The 14,768-nt window shown below is 35.0% G+C and overlaps 1 protein-coding gene across 1 annotated transcript in view; it reads right to left on the bottom strand.

The window, feature by feature from the left end:
- Positions 1-14,768, bottom strand: part of DNAH7 (dynein, axonemal, heavy chain 7) — a gene marked incomplete at its 5' end in the record, with an annotated part of 98,485 nt that overhangs the window by 47,574 nt on the left and 36,143 nt on the right. The window contains 14 exons of the mRNA XM_010022633.1: positions 242-410; positions 949-1,104; positions 2,094-2,291; positions 3,685-3,906; positions 4,560-4,691; positions 4,998-5,174; positions 6,514-6,696; positions 7,871-8,020; positions 8,163-8,411; positions 10,738-10,836; positions 11,581-11,793; positions 13,028-13,155; positions 13,259-13,361; positions 14,556-14,724. Coding sequence (XP_010020935.1) covers positions 242-410; positions 949-1,104; positions 2,094-2,291; positions 3,685-3,906; positions 4,560-4,691; positions 4,998-5,174; positions 6,514-6,696; positions 7,871-8,020; positions 8,163-8,411; positions 10,738-10,836; positions 11,581-11,793; positions 13,028-13,155; positions 13,259-13,361; positions 14,556-14,724 — 2,348 coding nt within the window. The remainder of the gene's footprint in view (positions 1-241; positions 411-948; positions 1,105-2,093; positions 2,292-3,684; positions 3,907-4,559; positions 4,692-4,997; positions 5,175-6,513; positions 6,697-7,870; positions 8,021-8,162; positions 8,412-10,737; positions 10,837-11,580; positions 11,794-13,027; positions 13,156-13,258; positions 13,362-14,555; positions 14,725-14,768) is intronic.

Genomic DNA, 14,768 nt, shown 5'->3' with positions numbered 1-14,768 from the left:
TTGCAGATACACTCTTGTTTTCCTGAGAAGAAATATTTATTTCTGTCAGAGAATAATACTAGTCTCTCTGCTACTCCTCAACCACTTTACTATGACTGCTGCTCATGTTTCCTGCAAGCAAAGGGTTCCTCGAGTCCTATCCATAGCCATAAAGACCCAAATTGTAAAACTATGCATCAGTAAGCATTCAGTCTTTGGAAACCAAAGAAACATGAAAAAGCATATAGGACACATCTCTTACCTGGTGGTCCCATTGCACACACAATCTGAAGATCTATAAGTTTAATCTTTGAGCAGTCCTTTAGGTCGTACCAATTCCAGTGATCTAACCACTGCCGTAGTAATTCAACAGGCGGTTGAGCACCATAGACCTCTCGTGCTGGCATATTAACATCATCTACAAATACAACCTGAAAAGAAAAACAGAAAGGATTTTGCATTTATTCATTTTACTGAATATATACTGTTTGATTTTGGAAACACTGCACATGAATTCACTCCCATTAAAATTAATGGTAGTGGTAAACATAAATACATGGTTTTGAAAAGTGGCCCTGAGCTCATAATGGAGTTTCTGCTGAGATAAATAAAAATCAAATTTAAGAAGTAACTGTGGCATTCTAAAGCCATTACAAAACATACCTGCCAGGAGAGAAAAACTGTGCTTCTCATTTCTGAGTAATATTTAATGAAAGATGGTAAACTAATGCTTGCTATTTAAACCTTACTCTGCTACATACATGGCTTTTCTTGGAAAAAAAGATGGAGTCACGACAACCCACAAAAATCTCAAAAGGTGGTGATAGATATGCATGCTTAAATACTGGTACTTTCAGGATGCTGGTAGACTTCTTGTATGTGCAGCCTTGTTTTTTATTTCTTTTTGGTATTTCCCAGCTATTTTGTTTGTCTTTAAAACTTATTTACATACAGAAATGTATCAGTTACCATTTTTTTCCCAAAAGGAGGTCCAAAAATTCCTTTTCTCCTTTTGTCCAGCTTGGACATTATAATATTCTGAGTCTGAGCTGCTGTAGTTTGTGCTGAAAAGTTAATGAGCAGTGGCGTGTAGGCATCTTTATTCAAATTATTTAAAAGAAAATTCTGGAAGGATTGTGAAAAAGAGAAAGTTTAACTATATACACAGATCAACAAATTTCATAGCACTTTAGCAAATAGCAATCAGACATTTTTGTACCATTTTTATCTCATTTAAAATTATTCATTCATTAATTTACCTCTAAGAGAACTCTAATAACTATTTCATCAGATAAATCAATATTCTTGAATAACTGAAACCATAATAAACTTAATTTGTCAGGGAAAAACTTCTACCTCCAATATACACATTTTCATAAGAAGAAAATAATACATATGTACACCTACTGTATTATATAATTCCAGTATGTTAATATATTGCACTTCATACTACAATCACAGTTGATAAACATTGCCTATACTAAATCCACACCCAAATCTGTAAAAGTATCCACAGCACCTAGCATTCATGACTAGTTTTGAAGGTTTTCCAGGAGTATTCTGCTTGAAGGGCATAGCAAGCATATCTCATGATAAGCTTTAAAATACTACCATCAAGATTGGTAGCATTTTATGATGTATCTGCCTTCCAAAGACCATACATTAGCTGCAGTTTAACCTCTGTGAGAAATCTGGATCAAAGTCAGCATTTCAAGTTAAGACTGAATAGGACTCATTTCTTACCCACACATGAGTAAAAAATACAGGGGGAAGAAATCCTCCTATCCCTCCCAGCAGTTGCCACAGAGCATTATTGCAGGTAAACTAATGTCTCTAATGATTAGTCTGACCTCTGTCAACAGCTGTTGAGACCTTCCAGACTATATAGTTTTTTTCAGCAGAAAAAAAAATGTTTCATCTCTATCCTTGAAGGCAAACTCTGAGCTGCTCCACAAAAATATAATAACAACTTAATAATATAATCATCTCTTTTCAGTTACACATATTTAATTTCCTAATATACAAAAATTCATCTCTCATTTTCATTTTTTAAAAAAAGTCAAATTATTACTCACCTTACCCCTTTCATCGACCATCAAAATTGAAGTACTTACAGTAATATATGTACTTTTCCCAGTTCCTGTTGGCCCCACAAATATAGCAGGTTTTTGATGTAATGTCAGCAATTCCATCAATGCCATGTATCGAACAGTATCCAGAGTTGGTACAATTATTTCATTAAACATCATATCATCACGTATAGGAGGAGCTGATTTGAGTGTTTCCACCCAGGGTTCCCAAATTCCTGCTCCCTATTTTAATGCATTTAAAAGTCATATATTTGTAATTAATAGGAAGACAAAGCATAGAACCAATGGAAATAGAAAATCAAAGTTCTATGACTTAACAGGTGGGGTTATCAACCAATTTTTAAAAGGGTTAAAAAATAATTTCATAGGTCGTTCAATTTGTTTCAGAATTCAGTGTTTTCAATTCAAGAGGACTCAAAAAACCATAACACCTCTGCCTGAAGCATGCAACTACTGAAAGACAAAAGAATGTATCTTACTCTTTATATCTGTACACATATTTTATATATATATACACACACAAAATGAAAAAATACATATACTTATTTACCCATTATATATAGCATATAAATATGTAATAAATTAGGAAATTATTGCATAAAAATGTAACCACTTAAACTAAAAAAGCATAGTCAGGCTTTCTACAGACTCCCATAATAAATACCTCTAAATTACCTCCCAGCTTGAAGGCAGATTAATTTTAGTGCTGAATCTCCATAGCAAAACTTTCTTTTTTAGATCAGGCTACTAGAGGAGTAGTAAAAGATGCCAAAACTCTCCAGGAGTAAATGAATATAAGGAGATGTTCAAAACCTGTAAATAACCCTGAAACAACTGCACGTTCTATCCTATCCCCCAAAAATTCTACCTTCAGATAAAAGTCATATGAAACTCCTAGAGATCATTCTCTCTTTATGTCTTTCTTAGAGGGGGCATATTGTCACCTCTGTTCACAAAAACCCCTTTACTGGAAGAACATGTTTTTACGGATCATGATCAGAAGAAATAAAGCCTTTACTAATAAATGATTGAAACCGTGGCCACCCAGCAAGATGCAAGAATCATCCATGAGCTGAAATCTAGACAAAACTAATCTTATACTTCTACAGGACTTCACAGGAATCACAAATTCCAAAACCAAATTGCACACTTATTTTATCTTGGAGTCTCTGGAGCATACTAGAACCAGAGTTTTCCTCTCCATGGGGAGAGATGCACCAAGGATTCACATCTTAATCCCAGGAAAAAAAGGAAGAGGCAGAGAAATAGCCTACCACAGTAATGAAACTTAAGAAAAGGGCTGAATTCCAAAATAAAATAATTTTGCAAGAAATCAAGAATAAAAAAAATATGACAGAAACAAAATAACTGGTCGAGTTTTGCTGCAAACTTGTTCTGCCACAACAGGCAAATATTCTGGTAGCCAAGAAGACAGGCTTTGATGCTGCAAGTCCCAACCAGAACACTAGACCATTACTACCTTGCAAGGATGGATGTCTTGCCCTATTCAGTGATAAGTAGGTAGCAGAAACAAATTTACAGTAATAATACACACCTTGTAGGATTCATTGACTATTACAAAATGGAAGCTCACATTATATTTTGCAATCCTCACCTCTTTGACAAACCGATAATCATAAATTGTTGCTTCTGTTGGAAATGGGACTGTGAAAGCTTTTGAAGACTGTTGGAAATTGGTCAACAATTTGTATTGTTTCTTTGTGTCCTCACTAAGTGATCCGTTAAGCATTTCTCGCAGAATTCTGTCAAATTCCAGTCGACCATCATCCCTACAGCTGGCTCCTACAGACCATGTCAATGAAAACAGAAAAATACCCTAGAGATGGAAAAAACCAAAATGTTACTGCAATACCTGCATATTACAATTTATTCATTGACATATGAGAAATCTTTGCCACAAATCACAGCAGAATTACACTGGACCGACCTGATTTTACGTATATAGTATGGAACCATACTGCTAGTAAAATAGAACACCCTTATGTTAACTCTCAGTATCTGATCACTTCTGTCGTACTGCAAAATGCCCGACGTGCTCAGCGCAGAGCTGTTATTTTGGGAAAGTTCAAGCATAAGCTGCTTTTTATTCCAGACCAATTTAGATTATCTTTCTGTTACTCACAGGCCAATCTCATACAGTGATAGCTATGTCTTGTTCACAGGGCTTTCCTTGAATTGCAATCCTTACATAGCATTGTCCTAACTACTAATAAACTGAGATACCATAAACTGGAGAATCATATAAAATTTTGGCTGGTTTGTATAAAATTCATTTAATTTTTATCAAGATACCAAAGACATCAGACTCAACTATGCATCAATTATAGAAAATGCAACAGTATTCTCCTCAATAGACATTACAAAATATGTAAGTCCAAATACAAAATAAAGGTTTTATTGCTTGTGAAGTCCATTTCACTAAAGCCCGGTTTAGAGTTTCCTATTCTTTATGTATAACAAACTGCCTACCTCAAGCCAAGAGAAAACGTCTTGGTCATTCATTTCCTTAACTTTGGCTTCATCAGCAAATTCATCCATCATGCAGTCCATCAGATTCATTAGTGATCGAATTAAGTTTGTATCTGAAGTAGGAGACAGTTCCTGAAAAGAAAGAAGTCATCACCTCAGTTGCATGTGTTTTACTCACTGAAAAGAGACTGCTGAAATAGCAGGGTTTTCTTCCTCGTTGTGAAGATAAAAAACCCAGTAGCGTAAATATGTCTAAAATACATTCAGAAGTAAGTTAAGACACAGAAACCTTGCTCACAGCCTTCATCTTAACAGCTGCTCTTAAAAATTAATAAATATAAATTAATATGGTCCAAATAAAACAGTTTGTTCCTTTGGCACGTGGAAGTGAAAACAGTTCATACAATCTTCATTTCTTAGCAGTGTTATTCATCCTACCTTTGTGCATTTCCTAATAAACTCAAGGCAGACTGGAGCCATTCTGTCGAACAGGCTTTCTATGAATTCTTTATGCACAGAGCTGATTCCCGAATGCAATGTATTTAGCCAAGACATCATTAATGGTCTCCAGCCTAACAATTGGGGTTCCATATAGATCATACCACACCTTGAAACCTAAAAATAAAAGAACAAACAGGTGCATAACAGGGCTTCAGAACAGATGGATAGAGGCAAAGCAAATGACATCATCCACCTGGACTTCCGCAAAGCGTTCGACACTGTCCCACATGAAGTCTTTGTCTCTAAACTGGAGGGACATAAATTTGATGGATGGACCACTCAGTGGATAAAGAACTGGCTGGATGGCCGCAGGCAAAGAATTGTGGTCAACGGCTCAATGTCCAATTGGAGACCGGTAACAAGTGGTGTCCCTCAGGGGTCAGTGTTGGGACTGATCCTGTTCAATGTCCTTTTATCGGCGACATGGACAGTGGGATTGAGTGTTCCCTCAGCAAGTTTGCCCATGACACTAAGTTATGTGGTTTGGTTGATACACTGGAGGGAAGGGATGCCATCCAGAGGGACCTTGACTCACTGGAGATGTGGGCCGATGCCAACCTCATGAAGTTCAACCAAGCCAAGTGCAAGGTCCTACACCTGGGTCGGCACAACCCCAGGCACAGCTACAGGTTGGGCAGAGAAGAGATTCAGAGCAGCCCTGAGGAGAAGGACTTGGGTATGCTGGTCAATGAGAAACTGAACATGAGCTGGCTTCAGTGTGTGCTTGCAGCCCAGAAAGCCAACCATATCCTGGGCTGCATAAAAAGAAGTGTGACCAGCAGGTCAAAGGAGGTGATCCTGCCACTTCACTCTGCTCTTGTGAGACCTCACTTGGAGTATTGTGTACAGTTCTGGTGTACAAGAACATAACATTCAGTGTTACAACAGACAGCTTCTGGGATTATTAGAAGCTGGTATAATGTGTACAGTGGGACTCTATCAACTCTGAGACAGACAAGGTTCAAACTTTGCTTCATTTCTTCATCCAACAGGAGACCTAATGTCGAAGATAGATTTTCCTCCCAAACAGAGTTAGTTCTCAACATTAAAATCACAAAAGATAGTAAGCTAACTACTAGAGTGTCTAAAAATTGGGGTTTTATTGTTTTATATAACTTTTAAGTAAAAAGTGCTTCCCACTATGACTACACAGATATTTTATTCTGTTCATATTATTATGAACCTTTCTTCATATTCAAGAGATTTTTTTTTTGCAGTGATTGTTGGTTTTACCAGAACTCTTCTGGGATGTAAATGAATTTATTTTTCTCGTCAGGCACTTGCCAGATCCTGAACAGTTATAGAGTCTTCTATATATGTAATTTACATTACACATGTAAATATGTAATTTGTCACATTATATTGTAAGATTATGAAAAATTTAAACAAGAAAACCTAGTTACAATGGGCAAGAACGCCTCACACTAGACCATCATCAAAGACAAATACTTACAGTAGCAGGAGAAGCAACTTCTAAATCCATTGGTTCAAAAATAAGGCTCATCTGATCTGACATTTTGATGATCTCTCCACTCATAAGGCACAACTTTTTATTATCATCAAGCACAGTATTCATATTCTCAATCCACACTGCATCCACGGGTCCATCAAAAATCAGCCATTTTCTATCTGGAGTCTGGCAGCAGAAAATATTTTTAATCAAATATCTGCAATTTTATGTTTACTGTAAAATAAACAGATCTAAAGTTATTTTCTACAAAAAATAATTCAAAATTTCAGTTTCTGAAATCACAATCTATATTCACAAGTTAGTTTTATGTTAAAGCATATACTGTGTTTAACTATAGAAAGTTAATATCTTTGGTTTCTTTCAGTTACACTTCATAGAATAGTTAAGGTTGGAAAGGACCTTAGAATCATCTAGTTCCAACCCCCCTGCCATGGGCAGGGACATCTTGCACTAAACCGTGTCACCCAAGGCTCTGTCCAACCTGGCCTTGAACACCGCCAGGGATGGAGCATTCACAACTTCTTTGGGCATACCTGTATACTTGCCATACAGTATATTGCTTCTGTCAAACTGCAACATAGACAAATACTTTGACTAACAACACAGTGAGATTGTTAACACAAGTTACTACTACTCGCACTACTCACTACTATTACACACTTACTATGGAAGTCAATAGGACTAATTTAAGGAATATGGTAATATCTCAACTTAATGTATGGGGGTTTTTTAGAATATAAGCAAATAGTCATAGGTGTTCATCATACTTCTTACAGGAAAACACAAGGCAGTTATGCAGTTCTGCAAACGTTATTAGAGATGGTAAACTTTGCACTGATCCACTTCAAAATACTATTTAAATTTATGGGTCAAAGAGTTTGATAATGCAATCACCAACAAAGAGCAAAGCATCAGTTAGAAAGATATGTCTTGAATTATACTCAGTGAAAATATTTTAATGGACTTTAATGGAAGGTCAGCCAAAAGCCACACACAACAGTTTTTTCCAAAATAAACATCAAAACGCCAATATACATTAACAGCACAGATCTGGGCCAAATCAAGACAAAATATGGTAGAAAAACTAAATATTAATTTATCTATAACATGCAAAAACCCAACACCTGGCCCTTTATCTTCACATAAGGATTTCTGAAACACAAATCTTAATTCACCAGCACCCAGAAAGCACTTTGCATGGCACTTACTACAATCCAATCAAGCCAAACTGCAGTCTCTGCATTCAAATGATTAAGCATATGAATCCTACAATTAAAATCTAAAAAGTATAAACTGAAAAGTAATTTCCCAAAATGCTCTAAGCCCGATAAGCTCTTACCTGAGAAGCAGCAAATGCTCTGAAGTTCACTGCCAGGACGCCATCTGACCATTCATGTGACACTGGATCGAACTGTCCATACAGCTGACCCATAGTTATGGATTTGGGATTTAAAACAGCGATTTGAACTTTGTTTTCTTCCATCAGCCCCTGCAGACACAAAAGTAATAAAATCTTTTAATCCCAAACGTGTGATTATTCCTTTTTTTATTTATTTAATAGTCATAAAAATAAAACTAAAATTTGCTTGAAAATAGTTTTCACCAAAGTACTTATAAAAATGTTTAGCTACCTTCTTACATATGTCTCCCAATGCTCCTGCTAGAACTTTATATGCACATGTTTTTCCTCCAAAAGGTTCACCAACTATCATAAAGCCATGGCGTACAATCATCATCTCGTATATCTGCAGGATCTTCATAGTAAACGCATCAGTCATTTGCAAATTCATAGCTTCACAGTTTGTTTTGATGGCCTCCAATAGGTGATTGTAGTCTGGTTTTGGTAGCTTCACACCAGGAAACAAATCAGAAGTAATACCCTATCCAAACAATTAATTAAAAGTACATTTAATTTCATAGTAATTTGGTTTGAAATTCATGCAATAAACCCTTTGTTGACTCTAAGCAGACTAATACCTATTTTGATTACAATAAAATAGTTATTCATTTTACATCACTCTTGCCTCAGCCAAAATTCTGAGGTTTTAATTTATTCTTGATATTTATTTCATGTATCTTTTTCATGTTTACCTGGGCACAAAAAGAAGCAATTAACTGCCTAAGCATATTCTTTTGTGATAAACATTGGCTGTTACTAAAACAGTTTATAAAACTTGCAGTTAGAAACTGGAGAAAATGTTATCTTTTTTCCCCTCAATAACTGAACGTGTTAAAAAGAAACAAAAACCTGGACAGATCATAAATAATTTAAAACAAAGTGAAGGAGAGTTTTGAGCAAAACAAGATTTGGAAAGCATGTTATCATTTGCATGCTCCTACTTAAACACAGAAGAGCTACGCATATCTCAAGCCAGATGCACCCGACTACACTGGGCACCTGAACAACAAAGGCAAAACCAGCAAAATTAAAATGAATTACAGAAGATATGAGGGTTTCCCATTTCTTTCAAGTATGATATATAAATTGAGGGAAGAAATAACTATTTTTCATAATAAAAATATAAATAATTCTTAAAATCATCTTCAATATTTTAAATTACATTACTACTGCTGAACTCTTTATAATTCTCTCTGTATCTGATAAGAATTTCAGACAAAGCTACTGCCTTCTAGAACTAACAGAATTAAGCTATTACAATAGTCACATAGTCTAGGCCTAATTTACTGTTGACCCTTAAATCTGCCCCCAGTGGATAAATAATTACAGTGACATTGTGGCATCATGCTCATTCATCTGTATTTTTCCTTATAATATGCATCTGTTCCGTACTGCCACAATCATCTACTTCAATTCTATTAGCCTCACATTCCTTAGCCTTCTTTTGCTGTTTCCAAGTCAATAATGTGACGCTCCCTAGTTTCAACTTAAAAAATTTTTCCTATTTTTGGGATAAGCCAACAAGCAGAATATTAGTATGTGTAAGGCTGTTTCATCTCTAAACCAACATGTATTTGTTAATCCAAGACAGTGAAAAACATGCTTCTGAAGTATTACTTCTTAAATATACTCAATTTCCATACACTAAATTGTTAATGTTGCTATTCTTATTCTTAAAGACTGAAACTTGGAGAAACAATTAGTGAAGATGCTTCAGTTTTCCCAGACTCCTGTAAATTTATCTCTGCTATTTCCAAACTTATGAAAATATGAATTCTCCCTTCATCTCATGACTTGTTTTCAGGAACAAGTCTCTAATTCAGGCAAAATCTTATATAGAGTAACAATGACCAGAGATGTATGTTCAGTTTCTAATTCATTACATTTTCATAAAACTTTGGGCAAGGCAATTATCTTTCCCAGATTTCTAAGATTTTCTTCAGATTTCTAAGGCTTCTCCCTAAAATTCCTAAAGGAGAGAGCTTCCACATTACTTTCATGCATTCATGCATGTTTTCTTATAGAAATTGCCTCATTTTATTCCATAATGAGATTACACGTAAAAAGTGTTATGCACTGTACACACAATGAACAAAGTTTTCAGTTGCCAAGCATTTATATACATCAACACAGATCCTTTCTTCTTTTTCTAACAGAGCACAGAAAGCTTATATAGCTACTGAGGAAGATTTCAGATTTTTCCTAATGAAGTTCACAACTCACACCTGTGTTGGGAATGTCTGGTTAGATCAGAGGTATATTAAACATGCCCATTCTGCGGTAACAGATTAGAAATCCAATCTGAATGGAACATATTCAGAAACAGACTGCTAGTGCATTCTGTAAGTCAGGTGAGCGAGGTGGAGATCATTTTCTTCAGCTCAGTTCTATACTGAGATCAACTCACGACAAGAATGAATGTGGGCCACTTAGTCTATTTACTATTCTGCATCTTTTAAATAAAAATCCAAATTTTCCTCTTATAAAGAGGAGACTATTAGTACCCACCTATTTCATGAGAACACTTATAAGGTATTCTGAAATCTTGCATACATGACATGTAAAAATAGTATGTTACTATTTCAAGCAGTAGACTTGGCAGAAACTTTCATTGGTTTAACCCCTCAAAACACAAATGCTTGCTATATTTGCTAGGAAGGAACAATTAAGACTAAGTTTTAAACTAATTACAAGCTACATTAAAAAAGTCTTTGGACCATCTCTCTAATAAACCTATTATATAATATTTTATCAACTGGTATTTTTAGCAAGTTCTTTACGTTGTTGAAAATCTGTACGTTTTCTACCTCAAAAAGTGGTAAATCATGAGACAAGAATTTTGGCAGGTTGACATCTGTAATAGATCTAAGGAGCAAAATTTCTTCATCTTCCAACGGATATTTCAGCTAAAAGATGTGAAAAAATAGTGTTAGTTGATTTTTATAATTTCAAAAAACAGATGTTACACTTGCTTGTTTTAAAGCACGCTTCCTGTTTTGCAATTATCTTGGCAGGTTCAGATCCACTTGATAACCTCTTTTGACCCAGTAGGTATCTTAGTTACTGATTCTGAGTTCTGTTGGGGGGTTCTGTAATATTAGGATTATAGGTTGAAAAAAAATTAGAATGGAAGAGAATTACAAATTATATTAGTCTATCTAAATAAAAAGTACTGAATTAATAAAACCACAGCTTAGTTTTTTGTACAATGTATGCATTCATCTACAACACAAGCCAAAACAAAACACTACATCCTACACCATTTTTCTTAAGAGTGATGAAAGTCACGTGGCAGATATTAGCCAGTGTGTTACTGCAAAGTGTTCATGTGCTATGGCAAAGCCACCTGCTAAGAAAGGCAGAGCAAAGCAATAGCCAACATGCCAAACTACTCAGTAAATCTGCATTTAACATAAATTCTTGAAAGATAATCGGCACACTTACTAGGTACATCATTCAGTGACAAGAGGTGTGGTGAATGGTCCAGTAGCTTTACCTCTTCTTGACTTTCCACAGTTTATGCCCTAATACACACCCTTTTCATTTCCATAGGTATCACAGGATGAAATTTTAAACAAGTATTTGCTATTATGTAGAACGTAACAGTCTATTCTGTTACAAAAGACACAGTTTACTGAAAAGCCATTTACCTTCAGGTTCCCAGCAGCAGTGAGTACTGATTTCACAGCTCTCATTCCATAATCATAATGGTGCTGAGAAGACAACTGCTCTGAACACAGACGATATGTTGCTACAATTTTTACAGATAAAGGTCGAGCAGTAACAAACCCACAAGAATAAAGAACAATCTCTGCAATCATGGCGTAATCAGGAACCATCATAGCTACTGTTCTGAAGAGAGCCTATTAAACATACATATGAAAAATCACATCAGAACCCCCCCCCACATACCACATTATTATATACAACTATTTTTATACAGCTAAAACGTCCACTACTTTTCATATTCTAGCAGAAAGTTTTTTGAATTATCCTCTTTCATCTATACAAGTAGTATTTCTGAGTCTTCTATTCATACAATTACATCAAATATTACTTTTTTTCATTATTTCATTAATACAGTGACAGCCAATTAAATTCAACTATCACAATTATGACCACAATATATTTAATGGCTTTTCACAGATGATTAGAAATACTTTATTTTCCATTGTGACAACTCATGGTTATAGGTCTTCATTCAAGAACAAAAACCATAAAACACTACAAGCTCTACATTAGAGAGGGTAGTGCAATACAACTACAAATATGGTGATGCTGTCAGACTCCTACTAGCATAGTTTAGCTGCAACTCATGCTTCAATTTCTCCATTGTTCTACCAAACAAGCATCAGAATGTTTTTAAACAGCTAAAACTTTCACGATTTTTCATATCTACTAGAAGTTTTTTGAATTATCCTCTGTCGTTTATACAAGCAGTATTTCCGAATTTTCTATTCAAACTATGTGTTAGTGAGTAAAGTTCCCATACAGTTCTGAGAGATGTTTATAAAGACTGCATTTTTCTATGGTTTTATTAATTTATCAAGGTATTTGCTCAGCTTTCCTTTTCTTTCTATGGAGACAGGACAGACTTATTAAAAAAGGGTAAGAAAGCATGTAGCACTCTTGTAACAATCACTTAAATAGAACAGAAATCTCTTGCATTTAAAACACCACAAGTCCCTTCAGATCAAACCAAAATATCAGAAAACCAGAAACTAATAAACTCCCCACATTTTTATTCAAGATTAAGATATTATTCACTGCTTGTACACTAGAAAGCATTGGTGCTTAGCCAAGAAACACATCGACTTGGGGGTTTTTTATTTTTTTTGTCCTGACTGTCAGACCTTGAATCAGGCAACCTGACATCTTAAAATTCAGTTTATTCCTATTTTCAGTCCAGTTATTCTTTTAAATTTATTTTTCTTCTGAGAGAAGATTATTTTTTCACTCGTATCATCAAAAATTGAAAGTAACCAATGTTAAATACTCTTAATTTCTGTATTAGACAAACAGTTATTTCTTTTTTTTTTTTTTTTTTACTTTCTGTATTAGCTATTAAAAGTAATAAAATTAAAAGTGTTATAGTACCTTAAGATTATCAGGAAGTTCTGAACGCCCAGCATAACCAGGATTCATCGTAATGAAGACTGCACATGTAGGGTTCAGCTTCAGTTCGGTTCCTTCAAATACTATTATCTCAGCTCCTGAATTAATGCCTATGGAGAAATAAAAACTATGTCATTGATGGGCAGGTTTTGTTGCATCTTTATTCTTTGTCATACATCCTAAGTGAACGTTACGATTAAAATAACAGGTTACCTCTTTGGATAGTAAAAATCTGCTGAGCAACCACAGAGAGTACTTCCAAATCAATCCTGTTGAATTCATCAAAGCAAGCCCATGCCCCACAAGTCAACAAACCCTATAAAAACCAGACATATGACTAATTAATAGGTAACTACTTATTTTGGACATGCTGATCAAAACAATTCTGCAACAAGAAAAAGCTTTCATGTGCAAAGAAAGGACTTACATCCATGATCCAGAGCACTAACTTCTAAACAAAAATCACTCCAGAAAGAACGTCTCAAAAAGAATTACAGAAATTTAAAAACAATTAAGCAAAAAAACCTGTACAAGCTAATCTAAAATCCTTATTCTTCTGTCATACACAAAGTGCCTATCAAACACATGCATTCTGTGTGTTTTACCTTTATAGTCAGTATATTGCAACTGGACACAGCTCAAATTTGCCATTTGGTTACAGAATCTCATGGCATACCGTGTAATCTAAAGTGTTATTAAATAATAATTCTCTTTTCCTACAGTTCTGGTTAACTTACAGTTTTTTTTCTGAGATATGCTCCCCAAATGCTACTGTACTGTCTCTGCAGCACTGGTAGCCTTTTATCATATGACAGTATTTCATGCTTTGCTACCAGTAACTCTAAAATTCCATTTAAGACACAGAATTTTGCCTTCATCATTCTAAAAAAACCCTCTTAATTTAGCTTGTTTTGGTGAACTTCCATCACACTGAATTTTGAAGATAAATGACATCATGCCAACGCATGAGGTGAGAGGTACTCTGACTCAGAAGGTAAGAATAATGCTGGGGAGGAAAGCATACTTGTTCTATTTTTGTATCATTCCATTCCAAACTAGGACACTGGGCCGTAAGACACACATGTCCATTCAGGATAATTTTTCCTAATACAGAGTTGTCTACTAAGGGTAATACTGAAATGAATATATGCTTGATTTGTACAATATAATGACTCTTACCAGCTTATTTGAAATTTAGATTAAATCTCAAGTCCACTAAAATTTGCAATCAGGTATTAAAAATGCACTTATCGAAATGGCATCTCTGTTGACTATTTAAAGCAAATAAAATCACTATGGTATATTTCCCTTTCAAAGCACACAAAAAACATTCTGACATCTGAGTTGGAGTCTTACTTATAATAAAACCTATCTGCACAATATTAGCATTATATAGTAGCCTGGAAGTGGCTAAAGATACATTTAAAATACCTTAAGACAACTTCAAATGCCAGAATAATAAAATAGCTTTAATATAATTGAGAATACAACCATCACGATTTATCCAAACCTTAAAAAATTTTCCTAGTTCAAGGTAATCCAATCCATCAGAACAATTGAAAACCACACACTGTTTAGCTACAGCCTTTGCTAAATCTTTTGTAGTTTCTGTTTTTCCAGTTCCAGCAGGACCTTCAGGGGCACCTCCAAGATGCAGGTGCAGTGCACCAAATAGCGTTCTAGAAATAAAACAATAAAACAATTAGCGGGGGGGGGGGGGGGG

Source organism: Nestor notabilis, unplaced genomic scaffold (genome assembly GCF_000696875.1).
Source record: "Nestor notabilis isolate BGI_N333 unplaced genomic scaffold, ASM69687v1 scaffold4919, whole genome shotgun sequence".
Lineage (NCBI taxonomy): Eukaryota > Metazoa > Chordata > Aves > Psittaciformes > Psittacidae > Nestor > Nestor notabilis.
Note: the sequence above shows the minus strand (reverse complement) of the source record. Positions and strands in the feature narration are given on the sequence as shown.